Raw genomic sequence first — 23,090 nt, forward strand, 5'->3', positions numbered from 1 at the left:
GATAAGCGGCATACAATGAATGACAAATAATAGAATTAATTAAAAATCACCTTTTATTTTTTATGTTCAATTAATTTTATTTTATATGTTATGTGTTTAATTTAATTTAATTTGTTTAATTTATTTTATTATTTGTTTTATTTTATTTGTTCAATCCAATTAAAAACAGATTTTCATTTGTTTTCATTTAATTATATTATTTTAATTGTTTCATTTAATTAAATTATTTTATTTTAATATTTTTATTTTATTTTATTTGTTTAATTTAATTAATTTAATTTATTTTTATTAGAATTTCCATTTGTTTAATTTAATTATTTAGCAAATAGTTTAATTTAATTATTTTAATTTCAATTTATTTGTTTAATTAAATTTATTTTAATTAGAATTTAATTTTGATTTGTTAATTTGTTTTATTTGTTTAATGTAATAAATAATTTTTATTTTATTTGTTTATTTTATTTTAATATTTTTATTTTATTCTATTTGTTTAATTAAATTAAAATATTTTCAGTAGAATTTTCATTAGTTCATTTGATTTAATTATTTTAATTATTATATTTTTATTTAGTTTTATTTTTTAAATTAAATTATTTTTGTTTTATTTTATTTGTTTATTTAGATTTTAGTTTATTTCATTAATTTAGTTTATTTGAATTTTTACTTGTTTTATTTAATTTAGATTGATGTATTTATGTTATTTTATTTTACTTTATTTTATCCATCTTTAATAATGGCTTTATAGTCCAAACATCTCTTAAGGAAATGTTGGTTGAATATTGTTTCTCAAGATTTATTCTTTGGCAATTTTATAAATTCTTCTTTACTCCAAGTCAGAATCAGCTTACTCACTCATACATATTTCATTGCTTGTCGGTAATTCACGGTGAAAGGGAAAGATGATCGAGGTTGGTAGTGATCTCTTGAGATTCTGCCCAGCCCTGGCCGCCAGCAATCAGAAAACGGTCAAGCATTAACAACACAGGATGAAAATGGAGCAGAGATATGACACAGTTCCAGCTAATCCAGTATTGCAAATGTTGTGAAACCCACATGTCACCACTAAAGCAGAATATGCAGATTTGACTTCCCTGTTGCTCAAGATCAACATCACACATCTCTTTCAGACACTCATGAGGACCTGAGCGTGACACAGTGAAATCAGAAACAAGAGCACACACTTGGAATAGTAGTTTTACTCCTCTAGCTATATTCTCTCTACAGAAGGCTATCATATAATCCTGCTTTATGGGATATAACATTTCATTTAGGATTTTTGCTTAAGGCTTTGGATTGTTACTTTATTCTGTGGTGAGTTTATTATTTATTATTATTATTTTTTTATTTGTTTTAGGTTATGTTTTATTTAATTTTATTTGATTATATTTTGTTTTCTTTAAATTTACTAAAATATATATAGACTTTTTACCTGAATCTTTGTTTTGAGTGTATTGTTACACTCAAATAACACTCAAGTAACATATTCTTGGTTGTATAAACTCAATCTTGAGTCATATGGACAAACACCCAACCATCATGTTAAAAATTGACATTTAAATTTTAAAAAAATCTTTCTTTAAAAAAAACAATTCTGTCTACATTTGACTATATATTGTGTCTACATTTTTTGGGTGTACTTTGTTAATTTTCTGGTGGATTTTATTTTAATTTTATTTTATAGTTTTTTTCCAGTTATACAAGTCTTTTCTATAAACTTGCACTTGAAATTGCACTTGAATTGATACTTTTCATATTTTATTTAATTGATTTAAAATTGAATCAATTTACTTTGTTTTATCTTGTTTTGTTTATACATACATACAAACATATATATATATATATATATATATATATATATATATATATATATATATATATATATATATATATATATATATATATATATATATATATATATATAGAATGAATATTTTTATAGTATCCTTTACTGTTAAATAAAAATATACATTAAATAAAAAGCCCACATAAAAATAACAGTTTAAAAATTAGTACACACCAATTAATATGTTGGGAAAAAAAAGCAGAGAGAGGGTGGAAGGATCAGCAAAGGACATAGAGCAAGGAATCTAACTTGCTTCGCTGTGAGCACCTGTATATAGCAGTGCTATATGTCGGCATACTTTACCACTAGGATATTGGCGCCAACAAAGGGTATAAATGTTAAACAAAAAGTAATAAACAGGAAAAATTAAGAGAAACTAGGACTGGGCAATAAAATCGATATCAGTATTTATTGACCGAACACTATTGTCATTTTAGATTAAAAAAAGTTTTGGTATGAAGCGTTATAGTTATATTTAAATGTAAGCTTAAAATAAGCTTAGGGTGTTAGTTTGTCATTTCTTATGGAGGCGCTCGCCACATGGGTACGACGTGCACATGGTATGCAAGTGCTCATTTTCTAGGTACACCTAGTTGAAAAACATCTGAACTTTTCCAAATGCCCCAAGCGCTACAACTAACCAATCTACTTCACACTTTGTATGGAATATACACATTTCAATAATAACGGCAGACTAATTACCTCAGACAAACACAAAGCACGAGCTCTCGCTTGTCACCTAGGGTCAGAATAACACCACACAGGAAAATGACTGTCATAAAGCAGCAGTGAGGAGATTGTAAATAAAAAAAGGATGTCACCTGAGTGGGTTTTTGGTTTCTTTCCTTGTGCATCCCAGCCACTAACACCCCATGTGAAATATTTTTTAGCACCGGGGTAATGTAGTCATTCATCTTCGCAATTTGTAATGTTGCAATATGTATTTGTTAAATTATGGTTAGTTCCTTGACTTGAAAGCTCAGATCTGATTATCATAATTTGTTTTGTTTACAGAGTTTGAGGTTTACTGTATCGTTATTATTCACACCTTACAGATGTGAATCTATATTTACCATTGCACACACTTTGTAACATTTTATTTACCAAGAGTCTCTTAAACACTTATGTTTATTTTATTATAAAGAGACAAGCTTTTTTGTTTAAACATTTTGCTTTTTGACTATTAAAACTATTTGCCTTAGTAATGTTGGTCACTTAAAATAAGGTGGTTAAATAAAAATCCTAATATTCCTTAATTGATTGTTAAAAAATTCAATAATTATCGATATCGAATGATATGAAACCTGATATCATAATAATTGTTTTTGCAGTATCGCCCAGCCCTTGGAGTAACATAAAATAATATACAATTTTATTGAAAGTTTGTAGTTTGTCTTTTTTTTTTGGCAATAACTCATTTAAATTCAAATGATCTTTTTATTCCTTAAGATGTTCAGTGAGAACTCCTATTTTAATGGATATAACTGGATATGGATATAACTGGATAAAACGGTAGAATACACCAAAATATATTAGCTCTATTTACTGAAAAATGGATCAAATATTCATTTTCAAAAGGGAGTGTACTCATTTATGTGGAGGACTGTATATATAATGTAAAACATCTGTTTTGTTAGCAATAAAATACTTTAGGCTATCAAACATTAGTTTGATTTGTAGATTCAAAAATGGATTCAGATGTACATATCTTGAGTATGTCTTTTCATTTTAATTTGAAGTTTCTTCTAGATGAAAAATATAAATGATTTCGTTTTGCAAGACTTAATGTGTCCCGTTATGCTACAAATACATCTTCCTCTATATGGGAAGTCTTGTGTGTTCGTGAATAGAGTCTGTCATGTGAAAGGATCCTCCTGGCACCACAGGAACTACCAGCTCTATAGTGTCGCCTAGAGCCAGTCATAGTGCCGTCCTTTTCTGTTCAAACAGAGCAATGTTTTCTGACCCACTGCGCCCTGCCAACCCTCTGACCCCTATAGCCTTTGTATTCATTTACTCCCAGATATGGAGTTTCCATTTAAGCTATTCACGTCGTCTATAGATAAGCTCGCCACATAAATGAGCTCACAAAATGCTTAGAGGATCAATTATGAATGAGTCCCATGGACATATTGATTTTCGGATTCAATTTTGTAATGATAGTCCATCCGCTGACATCCGGTGTTCGTATTGAAGGTCAAATTAATGGTATAGTGCAGTGGTGGGAATGGGTGGATGAAGGTGACTGGAGGCTACCGCTGTGGTGAAGTTAAAGAGTCAGTGTGTTTACGTCAACAAAACCCTGAATGCAGTGACGATCAGCCTGTTTGCATATGTAAAGCACGTTTAAATAAGAATTTAATATAATTTTAAGTGGTAAATGTTTAATTGAGGCTTTGCGATTCAATGGTCTATTTTGGCCACTAAGGTTCTACCTGCACCTGGTATTAAGATGCATTTTCTGAAAATCTCACTCAGTGTCCAATATATACATAAAAGGAGATAATGGAAAGCTATATTGAAAACAACAGCTTTCACTGCTTCTCTATAGATGCAAAACCACATTAAATGCTGTGCGTTTGAGTTACATTCAGAACTGAAGGGAAGATGGTGCTTTTTACATGTTTAGAGATACGTGGAAATTTGGAAATTTCACTGAAAATACATGCTACATCTTTGTGAAACTGCAAAAAAAAAAACACTTTAACATACATTTGACTGCAGTTTATTGTTAAAATATTGGCAGGGACATATTATCGATTAATACAAGATTATTCTTGTGCAGTTGTTCTGCTTTATTCTTAAGTTTGGTAAAGCATCGTTCCACGTTCCATGCGTAAGATATAAAAACAAAGGAAAAAACAAGGTAAAACTATGGGGTCGCATTGCACTTTTCTCTTACATTTGCTTTTTTAAAAATTGGTTTGGTTTAGTGAATGATTTAGATCAGTGTTCCACTAGTTGATCTGTATGACATGCCCTACCTTCTTGTGGAAGTGTACGAGAAAAATGTGTACCTAAATTGTACAAAACACATGCTTAAGGCTGATTTATATTTCTGAGTCGAGTGATCGCCATGACCCACATCACTGTTGGGCGTTGTCGTGCATTTATACTTTTGTGTGCTATTTGTGGTGCACCTCCGAAATGCTAGTTGGCAGTAGGTTTTTATGTTCCTCTGTGTCGAGTTTCTTTGTGAGTGTTAGATGTAGCTAAAACTTGCTCATTTAGCGGCAGAAACTGGCGGACGTGCAACAACTTTAATCATAAGTTAAACACAAAACAAACGTTTCCATCTAGAGCTCCTTCACTGGAGTCGACACTTGTAAACACTGGCTCCATCTGGTTTGCGCGCCCCTCGGTCCCGCCCACACTTGTCAGCGCTACCAAGCCAACCAATCACAGAGCTTGTGCTATGCGTCATTGCGATGTTTAGTTAAATTTTTTGAAATGTGCATATCAGCATTGGCGTCAGCCACGGTAAGGCTATGTGCTGGAGCATACGGGTGCGCTTGACGCAGAAGTATAAATCAGACTTGAGTTTTGTGGCCAATTATTTTTCTAATGAGCCAGGGCTGATTATTTGACACCCCATTGTACCTGTATTGTCCGCTATCACGTCTTCAGAAATACATTAACTTTACCAGCTCTAAATGTGACCTTTTAACGTAATCCAGAAAATGAAATTATAAATCAATAAATAAAAATGCTAAAAATAAGGGTATTGAATTGGGGTAGTAGACAGAGGTTTTGTATAAAATATATATAATATTTCAGAATCCCTATGCAGACTAAAGAATTATAAATTTTTATAGACACTAGAATAGGTGTCTTTCAACAACACTTTTTTTTTCAATCGAAGTTTAAAAGCGGGCCACGGGGATCCATTGCTTTGCCCCACTCAGTAAGTCAGTAGGTCAAGAAACGGCATGATGGCTGGAATCCTCTAGTGTTTTCATTCCTCTTGTGTCTAATCCCTTCTGATGACACTATTAAAGTGAAGATGCGTCTTGCCAGGGACTCAAGTCCTGCTTACTCACTCCCAGCTGTCTCAAAGACTTGATAATCACGCTAACACTTTTACACCGAGATTTAAAGGCACACCGGTAGTTTGTTTGTTCTGTAACAACTCAGAAAGCATGCAATAATGTTTGGAAAGTAGGTTTACAAGCTGTTCGACCAGTTGCTTTCAGTATGCAAATAAAGGGTTTAAAAGAAAGAATGTCAAATATTTGAAGAAAAGCGTGTCGTTTTTTACTCATTATCACATCAAAGGGAATTCCATAAATAACACTAGTCTTAAGACAAGTTTTGTTATCGTCTCCCAATAGTTGGTTATATACATTATGTAGTAACTTGCTGTTTCAGGCTGTTTAAACACAAGGATCAGTGTTTTATGAGTTTTCACATTTGACTTTCTCTTTATGTTTGGACAGAATCATCTGCATTGAAGACAAGAACATTTGCCACTAATAATCAAAATAGTTTTATTTATAATATTTACCGCACTTTCCTTTCAGTATGGGGTGGGGGAACTATAAAAGAATGCCACACTAAAAATTCTCATCTCTTTGTTCTTGTTAGGTTGAGACAATGTCGGAAGAGGCTCAAAATAGAGTAGATGAGGACTTTGAGTCTGAGGAGGGTGATTTGGAGTCCTATCTAGAGGAAGAGAGTAGCAGTGAGCTTCTGGAGCGAGTGAGAGAACTTCAAGTAAGTGCCATATACTTTCACCAAGAATGCAGTTTTGTTTACTTTTCTTCCTTGACTTGCTGTTTAAACTGGACTATTTTTGTATAGGCAGAGAACTCTGCCCTTTCATTAGCAAACGAGAGTCAGAGAGAAGCATATGAACGATGCTTGGATGAGGTGGGTTGAATATTGTTCCTTACCAACCTATGCATTTGACTTTTTTAGATTTCGGATCGTTTTTCCTAATGCAGACAGTCAATTAGTCAGATAAATAAATAAAATATCCCTGAAAGTACACAATGTTAACATCATGTCTTTGATGTAGGTGGCCAACCATGTTGTCCAGGCTTTACTCAATCAAAAGGTACAAAAATTGTGTTTTTTCTTCAGCAACATGTTTGTAAGGTTTTATTTAAACGGCAAAGATAAAAGGTTCTTTTTTTATTTAATATGTTTATTAATTTATTATTATTTATTATAAATAATCGATAATGATGATTTTTTTTTAAATTTGTGGTTGTATATTTTATAACTGCCATGCATATTTTAGCCATATGTTTTTCAGATGATTTATTTAATATTATGAATTATTCTTTTAGGATCTCAGAGAGGAATGCATCAAACTGAAAATGCGTGTTTTTGATTTGGAGAGGCAGAACAGAACACTGTGTGAGCTTCTGCAGGAGAAACTGCACAGTCAGTCTTGTGTACATCAGCAGGTAAATGATTAAAACTTGCAATGGAAAATGCACAGTGCATGCCTTCTAAGTTGATGTTTTCCACAAAACATTCTTCAAACTCCACTGGGATGACCTATTAGGTTTGTTTGCAAAATGGAGAAAATGGCTCAATTAACGTCTTCCTGTTTAATTTCCCTGTGCTACTCAGGCAGCATTTTTTTTCCCTGTAATTACAAGAAATTTGTTTGTAAATGGGCAAATACCCTTGTTTTACATGCATTCCTGTGATACCCTTGTTGTGCATGAATACTTGGGATGTTCTGCATAATCCAATAATTGATTCATATAATAAGAAGCTTAAGGCTTACCTGATGTTTCTTATCAAAGCAGCCAGGACCCTGTCTGGAGCACATTGGTGAGCTACAGCAGAGTGAATCTACCAAACTGATTGAGGCTCAAAGGAATGCACAGGCCAAGGTAGGAGCCATACACAAAATCTTTGTTGAATCAATCTGAGATGACAAATTCCTTATTCTTAGGATTTGTTTTCACAGGGTAACAGCGAATGTGCACAAAATTCCATACCCGAGACTCAAGGCTCATCCACATCCATGGAGGCCATGTCCCCATTCTTGAAGAAGAAAGCACACATTTTGGAGGTTCTCCGCAAACTTGAAGAAACAGATCCACTTCGGTACCATCGTTCCTCTGGCATTCCCTCCATCTGTGACTACAGTCAGGCTCTTGCCTCTAAGGAGGCTGTATTAGCCTGCAGAGACAATACATCCAGGTGCAATGCACCCAAAGCACATTGTTCCCATTCCTGTCCAGATGTTTGCACACATCAGCATTTGAATGGAGGAGAGCACAGCAATGTAAAGTGTGGTAGTTGTAGCACATGTTTGATGCTGTCCAATAAAGATTCCGTCAGCTTAGCCAAGAGTAGCCACAACTGTTGCACTTCAACCCCCATTACCATTGATAACCTCAATTTGGCTCGGCCCGATTTCCAAGAGAATGTGGAAATGCAGAGCCTTGTGAAACCTGCCACAGGTACAAGTGAACTGTTTGTAAACAGGACTTCTGGAGATATGTCGATTCTTTCAGCAGAGCAAGGTCTTATACCGTCAGTTGATCCTCACTCATTAGAAGCCCCTGAATCATACTCAAGATTGACTATTTCAGAAAGAGATCAGCCAAGGGGAGTCTCTGACCATGTGTTGGTAGATACAAGAGAAAAGAATAGGTTGTCTGATCTTCTCCTTGAGTGTCAATCCAACAGGTCAAGCAGCAGCACCTGTAATGAGACTATTTGTGACGATGGCACAATTGATGTGGTGCTGCTAGACTCAGATTTAAAGCACTTAAATGCTATAGCACCTCAAAGGCTTGATAAAGAAGAGTTTGCGACAAAGGATGACTCTGACTGTGTCTATCGAGCCAACATAGCCTCCTCAAAGCTGCCTACTCTTGGACTAAAAGACACACACTGTGAGATTGACAGCAGCGAACAGGTCCACAAAGGTCTGTTATTTTCTCCCAATGAGAATCATACTGCCTCAAAAGTACTGGATGACATCTCTGTACCTGTAAAAGATACCCCATCTGACCCTCAGTCCATTAGATCGAAAGTTGCAGTCAGCCCGAGTCAAGTTTCCTGCCTTAGAGAGGTCAAGGCCTCACCCTCCAAACTGCTCAAGTTCCTTAAGATCCCCACTATTGGAGAACGTACTGCAGTACCTCCACCTCGTCTCAGTCCTCAGTTGACAAGAAGCTCAAAGATTCCTTGCCGGAGCAACAACTATGAGGTGCACAGTTCACCTGTAGCCACACGAAAAGCCACCACGACTGAGAGGCAAAGACAGGTGACCCCTCCAAAATCAGAGTCACACTCTGCTCCAACTTCTCCACCCCAACCTGATGATGTCCCCACACCTTTGCCAAAGGATCTTGGTTGTGGTATCCCTAAAACAAGTCGTGTAGCTAAGCCTACACAAAGTACTCACAATCAGAAAACCCCTCAGAAAATTCCACACTACGAAAATGTCTCAGATATCTCCAAATCGAGCAACACTGATGTATCCCAGCTGCTTGGAGAAGTGAGCTCATCTCTTCAAAATTCCAGCCCTGCTAATGAAGGTGCAAAAGGAAAGCAGACAAAGTTTGGTGTAGAGAGACCAACGAGTCTTAAGCATAAGGATATCTCACCAGAGTCAGATTCTTCAGACCAAGAGGACAGCTCGGAGAGCCCAGTGTGGCATAAGCAAGTCAATCATCGCAGTCTGCCCAGTCAGTCATCATCCCAGAAGGCTCAGACTGGGATTAGCACTAGATCAAGGAGCCAAGAGAAAAATGAAATGGCAGACAATGATTCACAGAGCTCAGAATCACCTTTTAAAAGGAGCGATCCACCGCCTGTTCCTAAGAAATCAGGGATTGGAAGACATTCAGGTGAGTCAAGTCATTCCTTTAAAGAACGACTGGCTGCACTTGGCAAGTTGAGGAACCCAGATGAGTCTGCAGCATGTCCTCCACTTGCAGAGAAGAAAGAAATCCAGTCTGCTGCAAGCATACCAACAAGAACCACAGATAAAAGCAAAACTGCTGACAGAAACTCTGATTGCAAGTCAGGGGAGTATAGACTTCCTAAAAACACAGATTCAATTGAGGACAAATCATACCATTCAGGTCATTATGATGGTGCTGTTTCAAAACAACCGGGAGCCTTCCAGCATGTTGAGCAAACTGTCAGGTCTCTTCCGTCCAACACGTTAATCTCCAAACTTGAACACGAATCCCCTAGAACATTCATAGCCAAGCAAGAGAGCCCGAAATCTAAGATGCACCAACCGTCTGCTAACCTAGAAGCAGCACAGGCTTTGCGTAGCTATGCTAAGAGCACAACTCCCCATAGCCTTTCATATAACGGAAAAAATGTTGCTAGTCCCCATAGTAGCAGCCCCAATAAAATCCCTCTCAAGTCACCAACTAAAACTGTGCCACCCTCTATGAACCGAGAAGGGAAACCTACTCCAGAGTTTCAAAGGTACATGTCCAAATCTGAAGACAGGAGCCATCTCAGGGCCAATAAAAAGAAGAATTCTTCCTATGGAGAGAGTCTTCCTCCGCCGCCACCAAGGCCGGTAGAGGTCGTTGAAGAAAAGAGGCACTCGGCCCCCAGTCCTCAGTCTTCTATTGAGCAAAAGGTCATGAAGGGCATTGAGGAAAATGTGCTGAAGCTGCAAGAGCAAGACAAAGGTCAGGTGGTCGAGGTCAAGCAAAAGGCTTCCAATGGAATCGCCAACTGGTTTGGTCTCAGAAAAAGCAAGCTTCCAGCTCTTAGCCGTAAACCAGAAACCTCGAAAGTGAAAGATGACAAGAGAGAATGGAAACTCAATATATCCAAGGATTCCAAGGGGGCTGCGAAGAAACCGGAGAGTGAGAGCCTAAACATTTCAATGCTGATTGAGAAGGCAGAGGGCTTGCATAAAGCTCTTGAAGAAGAGCGGGCTTATGTGAATGGAGTGGCGTTGGACCGTCAAGGAAAGGGACATTCATGTGAGGTAGTGATGGACCAAGCCCAAGGTCAGCTGTCTGTGATGTATAGAGGAGTGCCATCTGACAACTTCATGCAGCAACTTCTGAACCGGTCAGTACAAAACAACTTAGTGTCTTGTTGTTTTGACATTTAAAGGTGGCCAATAACTTTTTTTTTTTTGCATGAGTCAGAAAAGCAACCCACAAATTAAAGGCCAAATTAGTTCATGCATAGTTGTAGTTCAGGTTTGTAAGTGATGAAAGGTATTTGAAATAACTTCTGAGTGAGTAAGGTGAGAAAATATGCTTCGAGACATAATTTGTATATGATTTGTAAGTCATCTGTCTGAGTTACTGGGAATTTGCGTCATTGTAAAGGCTGGGCTTTTTGGATTGGCTTAATAAATTTAAATGCATGAATTTGATTACAATCAAAATGTAAAATTTACTTTTATTTAAAAGTTTATTATTATTATTATTTTTTTTTTTTTTACCAAACAACAACTAAGGGTGTATTGACATTCATTTTTTGTTTACTTTTTCCACAAGGGTTGATGGGAAGGATACTAGTGGCATCAGTATGGCACATAGACGTCTCTCATTTGACTGTAAATCCAGACCTGTTTTTAGTCACCAGAGTGCTGCCATTGCTAGTCAGACACGAAGCAGTGATGACATGGAAAAGGTAAGTTCAATTCATTATTGTAATACGTGTTGTTTTTGCACTTGGCAATACTTTTAATGTTACCTCGGCTATTTTTTTCACAGGTCTCTGCATTACTAAGTAAAGACGTCACGTCGGACGACAACCTGGCTGAGACAATTCATCATGAACACTTTGCAGGTCAGGCACTAGTACAATGCATGACATCATGGCTTTCAGTGTTCCCAGAGGCAGGAATTTTGACCGATTAGCATGTAGCAGCAAAAACGGGTTTTAACCTGTCATTGATGATGAGTAATCTAGGTGCGTCTGAATTTTCTCTGGCTTCCATATGCAAGTAATCCGGTAACATCTGTGTAGCACACATTTTATTGCTTATATACTTAGAGTGTGATGGTTTGTTACCTGGTTACATTGCCTTATAAATAAACATTTTTAATACATTTTTAGTTATATATTTTATATATAAATGCAGTTATATAATAATCAGAGGTGGAAAGAGTAATAAAATATGCTACTCAAGTAAAAGTGCTGTTACTTCCAAAAAATTCCAGTAAAAAATCACTCATTAAAAATGTACTCATGAGTAAAGAGTAACTACATTGTCCGTAGTGTATGTGTGTGAATGAGTGTGTATGGATGTTTCCCAGAGATGGGTTGCAGTTGGAAGGGCATCCGCTGCGTAAAACATATGCTGGATAAGTTGGCGGTTTATTCCTCTGTGGCGACCCCAGATTGATAAAGGGACTAAGTTGAAAATGAATGAATGAATGAAAAATTAAAGACCAATAACAAAAAATAAATAATTATTTTAAATATTTTACAGATTATCCTATGTAACAATTTAAACAAATTCACTAGTTCTAATGCAACATTTGCTATGTTACCTAAATTGTGCACAAAAAATGTTGCTCCAAGTCTCTATTAATATCTAATCCTGGTGCAAACAAACTATAGCAATGTTACGAACACAGTTGGGCAAGTTACTTCCAAATTGTAATACATTATATTTTCCTAGTTACTGTCTTTTTTTTTTTTTTACAATATTATTACAATATTAATAATATTACAATATTAATCTCTCAAAAATGTGTTACACTCCTTTTGTATTACTTTTAGGTTACTTTAACCAAAATTACCACAGAAGTATGACTATTTTCAGCCAGTGCTTCACACAGAGATCTGATAATTTCACATCTTTTGTTTAAACTGTATGTAATAATCAATATTGTTTGTTAATTGCAATCATATTTACATACATATATATGCTTGTGTGTGTGTTTGCAATTGATACATTGCAAACTATAAATAATGATAATAAAAGTGAAATTTCCCTTTTATTTATTTAATATATTTATATTTTGCTTTTGCTTTTTATGTGGATACATCAATAATTTGTTATTTACATTTGAATAATTTTTTGTTGTATATTATTTTATGTGTTATTACAATTAATAGTTATCAATAAATATATATTATTATAGTATATCTAATAGTCAAATTCCTTCTTTTAGTTACAGAGATTTATTTTTTGTCTGTATTAAATGTAATTTATTTAATCATTTATATTATTAAGATTGACTTTACTACTAAGATAAAATATACAGTTGAAGTCAGAATTATTAGCCCCCTGTTTATTTTTTCCCCTAATTTCTATTTAACGGAGAGAAGATTCATTCATTAGTTTTCTTGTCGGCTTAGTCCCTTTATTAATCCGGGGTAGCCACAGCGGAATGAACCGCCAACTTATCCAGCAAGTTTTTACGCAACGGATGCCCTTCCAGCCGCAACCCATCTCTGGGAAACATCCACACACACATTCACACACACACTCATACACTACGGACAATTTAGCCTACCCAATTCACCTGTACCACATGTCTTTGGACTGGGGGGGGAAACCGGAGCACCTGGAGGAAACCCACGCGAAAGCAGGGAGAACATGCAAACTCCACACAGAAACGCCAACTGAGCCGAGGTTCTAACCAGCAACCTTCTTGCTGTGAGGCAACAGCACTACCTACTGCGCCAATATATTTCTAAACAAAAATTTTAATATCATTAAGGCCAAATGTAATAATAACATTTCTAATAACTGATTTATCTTTGCCATGATGACAGTAAATAATATTTGACTAGATATTTTTTCAAGACACTTCTATACAGCTTAAAGTGACCTTTAAAGACTTAACCAGGCAGGTAACTAGGCAGGTTAAGGGTAATTAGGCAAGTTATTGTATAACGATGGTTTGTTCTGTAGACTATCGAAAAAAAATTAGCTTAAAGGGGCTGATAATTTTGTCTTAATAATTAAGACAAGTTATTAATTATTTATTAATTATTTTTCTTTTTTAAATATTTCTCAAATGATGTTTAACAGAGCAAGGAAATTTTCACAGTATGTCTGATAATATTTTTCCTTCTGGAGAAAGTCTTATTTGGTTTATTTCAGCTAGAATAAAAGCAGGTTTCAGTTATTTAAAAAAAAAACATTTTAAGGTCAAAATTATTAGCCCCTTTAAGCAATGTTTTTTTTAACGATAGTCTACAGAACAAACCATCATTATACAATAACTTGCCTAATTACCCTAACCTGCCTAGTTAACCTAGTTAAGCCTGTCACTTTAAATGTCACTTTAAGCTGTATAGTGTAAGTGTCTTGAAAAATATCTAGTAAAATATTATTTACTGTCATCATGGCAAAGATAAAATATATCAGTTAATTGAAATAAATGTGTTAAAGAAATCTTTTCTCCGTTAAACAGAAATTGGGGAAAAAATAAACAGGGGGGCTAATAATTCAGGGGGTGTAATAGTTCTGACTTCAACTGTATATATGTGTACAGTATATATATTTCACCTACAGATTTATTTACTTAAAACAAAATAATACTTTAATGTAATTCATATTATTATTTGTGTGCACAGTAATCATCATATATAAATAATCTTCATATATTATAAATTAAATCAATGTATAAAAATGGATATAATATTGAAGCTCCTCTCTTTCAGGATCTGGAATCTCCACACACACTCTTGACAGCGGCATCGGCACCTTCCCTCTTCCAGACTACAGTGCAAACGCTGGTTGTAAAAGCATCCCGAAAGGAAAGGCCCACGGGGAGAGCGACCCTTCTCATCTCCAGCCCAAACACGCCTCAGGGATGAAGATGTCCCACAAAGCCTGGACCCTGGAGAGAGAGTTGTCATCATTAGAGGAGGATTATATGGGCGGTCAGGACATGGACCACCACACCAGCACTATAGAAAACAAGATTCCCTCCAGCCAGATTGCAAACATAGTTCATGATGGTATTTATCAGTTATCAGAGAAAAAAATTTAATCTACACAGAGTTTCTAGTGCCTCCATTTCTCAAGTTGTTTTTTTTTTCAGGCACTGATATCTGTGGAGCGCCTATGAAATTAGGCCCCACAAAGAACTGGACTTTCCCAAACCTCAAAGCATCTGCGGAGTCGACTGAGGTTTATCTGGGTGTTGGAGACGCAGTGGAGCCGGTGACTCACAAGAGTTCATTTAAGAGGGTGAGCGTCACTTTATAGCCTGAAAGAACAACCACAACAACGTAATTCACTTATCTGCTTTATTCAAAATGTTTGAAATTGTCTGCGCCAAGAGCCTAGAGGTTAAGTGCGTCAATACATTGCACTGTGGTGCTCACAACGACCTGAGAATGATTCCTGGCTCCAGGTCCTTCGACGATCTGTCTCCTCTCTCTCTGCTCCCCACACATTCGTGTCTTCACTCCACTGCATACCTGTCAACATTGGGATGATAATATATGGGATTACAGTGAAACACAAATTAGTTGTGCTAAAAATAGAACACGCCAAGATGGACATGTTTACATATTACAAATTATTACGTATTACATACAATTGTATTTGTCTGTTTAAAGACACACCCAAATGCCAAAGTGTCCACTTTCACTCCTCTTTAAATCACATGTAATTCACGAAATTCATGAATTCATGAGGTTAAATTGGATCGATGCAGAGCTTTAATAGAAAAGAATTGAATGTGGCTGTTTTTTATATCAATTTCAACGGACTTTCAAGCCAAAATAAAGCGAAAACATTCGCATGGGTGGCTCTTGTAATTGAATCACATTTTGGATCGACTCTGTGTTGATTCTACTTGAAAAATATGTAAGAAATATAGGGAAATACTTAAACAGTATGATAGTGGTATAGAAGAGTAAAATATGGGAAAACCCTGGCAAAAACAGGAGGGTTTAGAGGTATGATCCACTGCCCTGGCTGTTAAAGGTGACAATTGTTTTTTTGTTTTTTTTTGGAAAGTTTGGGGTCGGTTATTTCTTTTAAAATGTTGAAATTTCTCCTATTCTCTCTAAAGCTCTGTGTATTTGATCAGAATTATAATAAAAACAGTAATATTCTGAATTAATATTATAATTTAAAACAACTTTCTTGTGAAAGTGACATGTATTCCTGTAATTTTTAAAAGCTGAATTTTCAGTAGGCTTTTTTTTTTCAGTATCACATAGTTATTCAGAAATCCAATGTTTAGATGAATGTGATGGAATAAAAATGGACTTTTCATTTGCTTACACAAAGACAGTTGTTTTAATTGCATATAGTGTGAAAACATTAATATTATTATTTTTTTTTACTTATTTTTATTAGAGAATTGCATGGAGTACAATGCACACACACACACACACACACACACACACACACACACACACACATAAATTATTTTAGATGAAATCTGAGAGCTTTCTGACCCTTAATAGACAGCAAGGGTCAGGAGATGTTTAAAGTCCAGAAAAGGAAACAAAAACATTCAACGTGACATTCAGTGGTTCAACTGTTACTGTGCAAAGCTCGAAAAACACATTTGTGTTCAAACAAAAACTCTAAAAACAACGTCGCCTATGTCTTCTCTTCAGCCACGTCAGGTCATGGTTCACATTTCCTGTGATGCTTGTGTGCTGTGCTTCTAAATCTGATGGCAATATGTTTTATCATATTTGTAACTCAAGAAATATGCTTAAAAAAAGCTTTTTAGGATCACTTCAAATATAGGACCTTGCAGTGACCTCAGAATTTCAGAAAATGATCTCTAATTTACTGCATTATTGCTTACATTTCAGTGTTACTCATAGCATATTTTTATATTCGTAGCGCAACAAGACTAGTGATTCAGTGGCCAGTCGTGAGGGAGATCCAAGAAGTCTTCCTCAGCCCAGTCAGACACGCAGAGTCAAGAGCCGCATTCCTGGAAACCCTGAGCTGGTGCGGGACACTGGTCTGGAGCTGGTAAGAGAGCGACCCGACGACGGCCTGTCCCCAAACCACCCGCAGGTCCTAGAGACGCCCGAGTCTCTGAGCGATTCCCTCTACGACAGCCTGTCCTCGTGTGGCAGTCAAGGCTGAGCGAATGATAACCAGGTACCATCCCTTTTTTTCTAACCCCCACCCCTGGATTCTTGTGACGCTTCAGATATTTTACGAAGGTGGACGCTTACAGGATAACCCATTTTTTTTGACCGTGAAAACCCCCCTGCTTACACAAAATACCCACGTTTCTATCCTGATGGTTGGAAGAAGGACTTCTTTTTTTTTTTTTTTGTTCCAGTGTGTTTGTGGTGGTGTCATTTAAGCCCATTATACTGACTTTTCATCATCTCATTCGTGCTCTCTGTTTCAAGTGGTAGCAAAAGTAGTGATGTTCCGCTCATGTTGTCGTTCGGTTACATTTTCGAGAACGAAATCCAAGCTCAGTCTTCCAGTTTTTAATCTCACAGAATGTTCTGGTTCTCATCAGTGCACACATCTTTGGTAACATTTGTGTAAAGTTATTGGAAAGTGAATGTTAATATATGTGATTTTTTTTATTTTTATTATTGTTAATTTAATATGCATATTTCATGGAAAAAAAAAAAAACGCATTTGTGTAAAATTCGCATCAGCCGTAGATTTTGATTCATTGTGTTTAAAAGAAGAAAAAAACGAGTAGCAGCAACACACAGTAAGTGCGATCCATATAAGACAGAGCTACAGTGTTCCATGGTGAATTCTATTTATTTATTTTCTTTGAATAGTGTGGTAAGACAAGACCACCCTTTATTGGTTACTCCTATTCAAACGTACTGTGCCTGATATCTCTTTTGTTTGTTTGTTTTACTGTTTGTGTACTTGTCTTGATGTGTGTTTATAGGTTAGTTTGTTCTCCAGATCTGCCCGTGACGTTTTGTTTGTTACATTTTGATTTTAGGGTGTGTTCACACTTAATTTGAACAAATGTAAGTTTATTTGAACAAGTCTGAACGCTGCCTGCTGAACCTTGGAGCACACCAAATGAGCTGACTCTGCTCCGCTTTGACTGAAATGTGAATGCAACACCAACCAAAGACATCTAAACAAACCAAAAACAGGACATGATGTCACACAGAAAGGACAGACTGCTCAATAAGGATAATTTTTACACCATAGTCACACAATGTTGGCTGTTAGTATATAAGACTGTTTCCGCCACTGAAATAAAATGACAACAAAAGTAATTTGTCTGACTTTTTTTCTAAGAATTGCATTTCGATTTTACATTTGCTAGTTAAGACGGCTGCACGATTTGGAGAAAAAAGTCAAATTGCGATTTATCTGATCAAAATTTCGATTTGCGATTTAAAATGTGATTTACAACCATTACATAAAAGAGCTACAGGTTTTAAAACCACTTAAACATTGTTGTCATTTTTTTCAAATAAAGTTGTTAGGTCAGTTTTTATGACTAATTGAGAATGAAACTATTATTTTTTTATTATTTACATTTAGATTGTGTTACATTTTTTACATTGATTGAGATAATGTGCTTACGAACTTTCAGAACTTTCAAAAACAATATGCTTTACAATATTTAATTAAAGAAAATATCACAGATTTTATGTTTTGATTTTGCGATTTCGGTTTAAAAAGGATTAATCATGCTGGCCTACTGCAAGATATATATTTTTAAGGCATTGAGTTATGAAATAAATATTCAGAATTGGCTACATTTCTGATCTCTTTCCTCATAACTATAATTTCTAAACTTATAATTGGGAATTTTTGAAATCTATGCGCTGGGACTTGGAACTTGGGATGCTCGAAACGCAGTGGCAATATATATTGGCTCACTGCCCACAAGACTATCGGCAGTGTTGGGGAACGTTAATTTAGACAGTAATGCATTACAATATTGAGTTACTTCCCAAAAAAGCAACTAGTTGGATTACTTAGTTACTTTTTATGGTGAGTAATGCGTTTTGTTACTTTTGAGTTACTTTTGCATTTTTCAGACCTGGCTGAGGCTTGATCTCCTTCAAAACTTGAAGGTTTTTTTTTCAGCTTTTTTTTTTTTTTAAAGAGGAGCTCTGCAATTCACAGCGCACTGTATAATCTTCATTTACCTTTAAAAAGCTAATTAAAAAAATGAATGTAGGATAATGTTATCTTTGGAGAACTTCCTAAACCTTTACATGCCATATTTACAGAATAACGAATAAAACTTAAGCAGTGCATTTGCTACTTTTCTACTTTTTGTCTTATAAAAAGATAAAATCACTGCCATTCAGATAATCCTCTTTTCCTTTTCTTCCATGTGTTCAAAATAATGAGACTATTTCCTAATTTCTTATTTCCTGACTACATTCATTTTAATTCAGCAATTTATTTTTTAAAAAGCGAATTAACTAACTTAAAAAGTAACTCGCATTACATTTTATAAAGAAACTCAAATTTCATTATTTAGTTTTTAAAAGTAATGCCTTACTTTACTCGTTACTTAGAAAAGTAGTATTATCACCTAACCCAAGTTACTTGTAATGCGTTCCCCCAACACTAGATATCAGCGCAGACATAAAGTCCATTTCTAAGGGAATTAAAAAAAGACAAGTACAAGTCTGTTTCTTACTATTCTGACTTTCTAACACAATTGTGAGAAAAAAGTGACGATTATCTGTTTTATGCAGTGGCGGAAACAAGATTCCTCACATCGTAGTTTAATCCAGGCATCGTAATCATGTCTCCATTGCTCAGATCTACATTTCTGTGTTCAGTTGAGGAATTCCTGCCCCTCTTTTCACTCCTTTAAACCTTTATAAGCTACTTTGAGTTCTCAACTGATCAAAATGGCATCATCTGTATGTTTATCCCAACACACAACATTGTTTGGATGTCTGATGAGTACTTTCACCAAAAAAAAAGTCATTGAAGCCGTTGTTTTGGTTTTGTATCTTACGGTTCAGTCTTAAAAATGACAGTATATATTTAATGTTTTTTGGTCCGGACCAAAGTGTGAACGCACCCTTAAAGAAACTTGAGCTCATGACCTGATTCTGAACTGTTTTGTTGGGTCACTCAGCGAAATTTAACAAAGCTTGTCTCTGGTTGACCAGACATGAAAGAAAAACCAACCAATTTGGAAAAAGGTGGCTGATGATTTCTGTCGACATAACGCTGACTCTGCCTTACGCATCTTTCCACAGCTGTTAGAAATGAACCTTCAGCCGGCCGGCTTTCATGTTGGGAACTCAGCATTTCTTTGGGAAATGGTTGTGATTTTATTCATTTTTCCCCCCACAAATCCATTGGATTTCTTCAGGCTAAAGCATTTTGGCACGATTCAAGTCAAGGTGCGTTGCATGCGTTTGACGATGCTAATCCTGCAAAATGGATTACAGGCAAAAATAAATCAATAACTAAACTTTCCATTTTTCAAGTGGTTGCTCAAAAAGCCATAGATTAGTAGTACAGTCTGAATCCTTTCTAATCTGTGCTGACCTCAATAGCTGTTTTTATGACACCACAACAAAAGACTTAATTAGAAACATTCCCTGACATAAATGCTTATAAATACACACACACACACACTTTGTCATCCAACAGCCTGTGCAAGATTTTTTGTAGAGGTAAATGAATTTTATAGTCAATCTTATACGCATGTCACTCTCTTGATTTGTCACAAAATTATTTTTATTTTTACATGTTTTTTTTGTTTTTTTATAAGTAGTTTGTGTTCTTATAGTAGTTCCCTGATTTGCCTGCCGTTATAACCTTTGTTATTTACTTTGTTGTAATTGTCAGGAATATTTCATATTAGTTTGGTATGTTTACAAAAGAATTTATGATGAAGTTGTTAATATATCTGTAAAATGTTTATATAAGGTGCTATCTGATTTTTGTTTTCACTCTGTCCTGCAAAAGCCATAAATGTGTTTTCATAATCTCCTTTCTAAGCAATCGCCATCACTCATGCAACTCAATAAAAAACCTTTTTAAGTATGCTTTGTGTGTAAGCTTTCGTTTTTGTGAAGGGATATTTATTGGAAATAAAGAGTTTTGTGATGTATAAGGGTCAAAGATGACACATTTTGGTGTTTACAGCTGTCTACTGTTTCAAATACACGGCTTAAAAATCAGGTAACACTTTAGAACAGGGGTCATCAATCTCGATCCTGGAGGTGCCGGTGTCCCTGCAGGGTTTAGCTCCAACTTGCCTTAACACACCTGCCTGGGTGTTTCAAGTATACCTAGTAAGACCTTGATTAGCTTGTTCAGGTGTGTTTGATTAGGGTTGGAGCTAAAATCTGCAGGACACCGGCCCTCCAGGAACAAGTTTGGTGACCCCTGCTTTAGAATAATGCTCCATTAATTAATGATTATAGATATTTACATTAGATATTGGTGTCTATTGGAAGGAATGGGTCAATAGAGCCGCCATTTTAGGACAGGGTAGTGCTCATTTTGAAAATGACCGTGGGGCCAAGGTGCAGTGGAGGACTGGCCAGCCAGAGATATATACACATGTATACATATATCTATGATCGAGAGTTTCCCAGTGGTCAGTATGCAAATATTTATTTAAATAACAAAAATTATAATTTTACATCACTTTTCTACAGTGATGGATAAGGGAGCGCATTGGTATTGCCGACAATTAAAGAGCACGTGTTTATGTGCATGGAAATGTATTATCTTCCCTCCCTGTTAAATTTGATCTAATATGAAGATAAGACAAAAATAAATAAATGAATAAATAAATTGATCAAATATGGTTTCTGAAACACAACCCTCTCCTGCTTTTACTTCTCATTCTAACAAAGGGAGCGATTCATTTGTGAATGAATCTCCGTTATGAACGACTCGTTCCTAAAAGTTTCTGGCACCGCAGTGTCTTGTCATATTTAATTTATATCGTTTGCTGATTTTGTTCCACAAAACTAGGTTAAGTCTAGTATTTAGTGCCAGTTGGTGCTTCTTTGCCTTTTGGTCAGTGCATTAAGAGACTGTTATCATCAATAACCTTACTTGTTTACCACAAAAGTTTGAAACGTATAAAAACATAAAAACCGAAATCTTACCTATGAAGTGTTCTGCCTTTATGTTTTGTTTTCTTTGTTTGCTCGTTACTACACCCATACACAGCATCTTCACATTGGATTTAGTCTTGACTAGTGCGGTTGAATGGCATTTGTCATAGGAGCACTGTACAAATGTGTCGGCACTGTTGACACATGCTCAGGGCCTGTATGTGATATTTAGAGTATACATCTATGGTTAATGGGATGTATTTACTAACATAAGCAAACAATACACTTATTACAGTATTATTATTTCTTTGTTAATGGTAGTTAATGAAAATAAAGTTGCTCAATGTTAGTATATGTAACTGTGATTAAAAATTACTGTGCTGGATTGATTATACTTGATGTGTTAACTAACATTAACTAATGGATCATTTTTTTAAGTCCTAATTCAAAAATATGTGAAATGATTTTCCACCATCATTCAGTATAACAGATATTCTTATGTAAAAAATGATCAACGTTTTCGGACTAGTACTTATTAAGATATTTAAAGGACTAAACTAACCAAAATGTGTCATTTTAAATGATTTATTAAATGTCAAATGGGTAAAATCAAGCTGTTTGAAGGATAGTAGCAAAGTATAAAGATTTATCTTGACAGTTACCTACAGTAATATTTTTGGGCTGAATTGTGATCTTTTAATGAGTGAGGGAGAGCTACTTAATGTTTTGATGCTTGTAAACCTTTTTTATATGTTGACCCATATTTATAATTACAGAATACGTCTTTATTTACTAAGATTGATTCTGGTGCCCCCAGTGGCCAAAAGAAGGATGTCCAAGCTACTTGATTAAAACGATTGTGAATAAAAAATATTAGATTATTTCAGGATTGTTTGAGGGCAAAGCATAGTAATGTTTGCTTTATAGGGTTTCATTGTTCAAAATTGGTTACATGCAATTATTTGAATGCCTTTTACATGCTGTTTGAATACTTCCTGCAGCTGTTTATTAAAGGGATAATTCACCCAACAATAATCATTCTGCCATAATTTACTCAACCTTCCCTTGTTCAAAACTTATTCGAGTTTCTTCACAAATATTTTTATTTTTTAATGTTCGTTGCTTGGACCCATTCACTTCCATAGTAATTAAGAGACTCACTTCCATAGTCAATCGCAAAAATCCTTAAAATGCTCCCTTTTTACCTTTATTCATTTATTTGTTTCTGTCTTCTTTTCTATGTTTAATCTTAGTGCAATCTCTACATCTTTATGTATTTGTTTTCCTAAAATGAATGTACAACTATACAAATAATAAACCGTTGTAAAACTAAATCTGG

The 23,090-nt window shown here is 35.3% G+C and overlaps 1 protein-coding gene across 6 annotated transcripts in view; it reads left to right on the forward strand.

Annotated features, from left to right (window-relative positions):
* nckap5l (NCK-associated protein 5-like) overlaps positions 1–20,723 on the forward strand; it is a 53,606-nt gene extending 32,883 nt beyond the window's left edge. For 2 of the 6 annotated variants that reach the window (XM_087307147.1, XM_087307148.1), the window contains exons 2-12: positions 6,428–6,556; positions 6,644–6,712; positions 6,861–6,899; positions 7,135–7,254; positions 7,603–7,692; positions 7,770–10,864; positions 11,302–11,437; positions 11,521–11,596; positions 14,432–14,731; positions 14,815–14,963; positions 16,587–20,723. In XM_087307147.1, coding sequence (XP_087163273.1) covers positions 6,437–6,556; positions 6,644–6,712; positions 6,861–6,899; positions 7,135–7,254; positions 7,603–7,692; positions 7,770–10,864; positions 11,302–11,437; positions 11,521–11,596; positions 14,432–14,731; positions 14,815–14,963; positions 16,587–16,838 — 4,446 coding nt within the window. In that variant the 5' untranslated portion in view covers positions 6,428–6,436 and the 3' untranslated portion in view covers positions 16,839–20,723. Of the gene's footprint in view, positions 1–1,125; positions 1,312–6,427; positions 6,557–6,643; positions 6,713–6,860; positions 6,900–7,134; positions 7,255–7,602; positions 7,693–7,769; positions 10,865–11,301; positions 11,438–11,520; positions 11,597–14,431; positions 14,732–14,814; positions 14,964–16,586 lie in introns of those variants that run through there. The other 4 variants (XM_087307150.1, XM_087307151.1, XM_087307149.1 and 1 more) reach the window with 3 other exon arrangements.
* Positions 20,724–23,090: the final 2,367 nt, after the last annotated feature.

The sequence above is a fragment of the Danio rerio genome, chromosome 23, assembly GCF_052040795.2.
Source record: "Danio rerio strain M-AB ecotype USA chromosome 23, GRCz13ab, whole genome shotgun sequence".
Classification (NCBI taxonomy): Eukaryota; Metazoa; Chordata; class Actinopteri; order Cypriniformes; family Danionidae; genus Danio; species Danio rerio.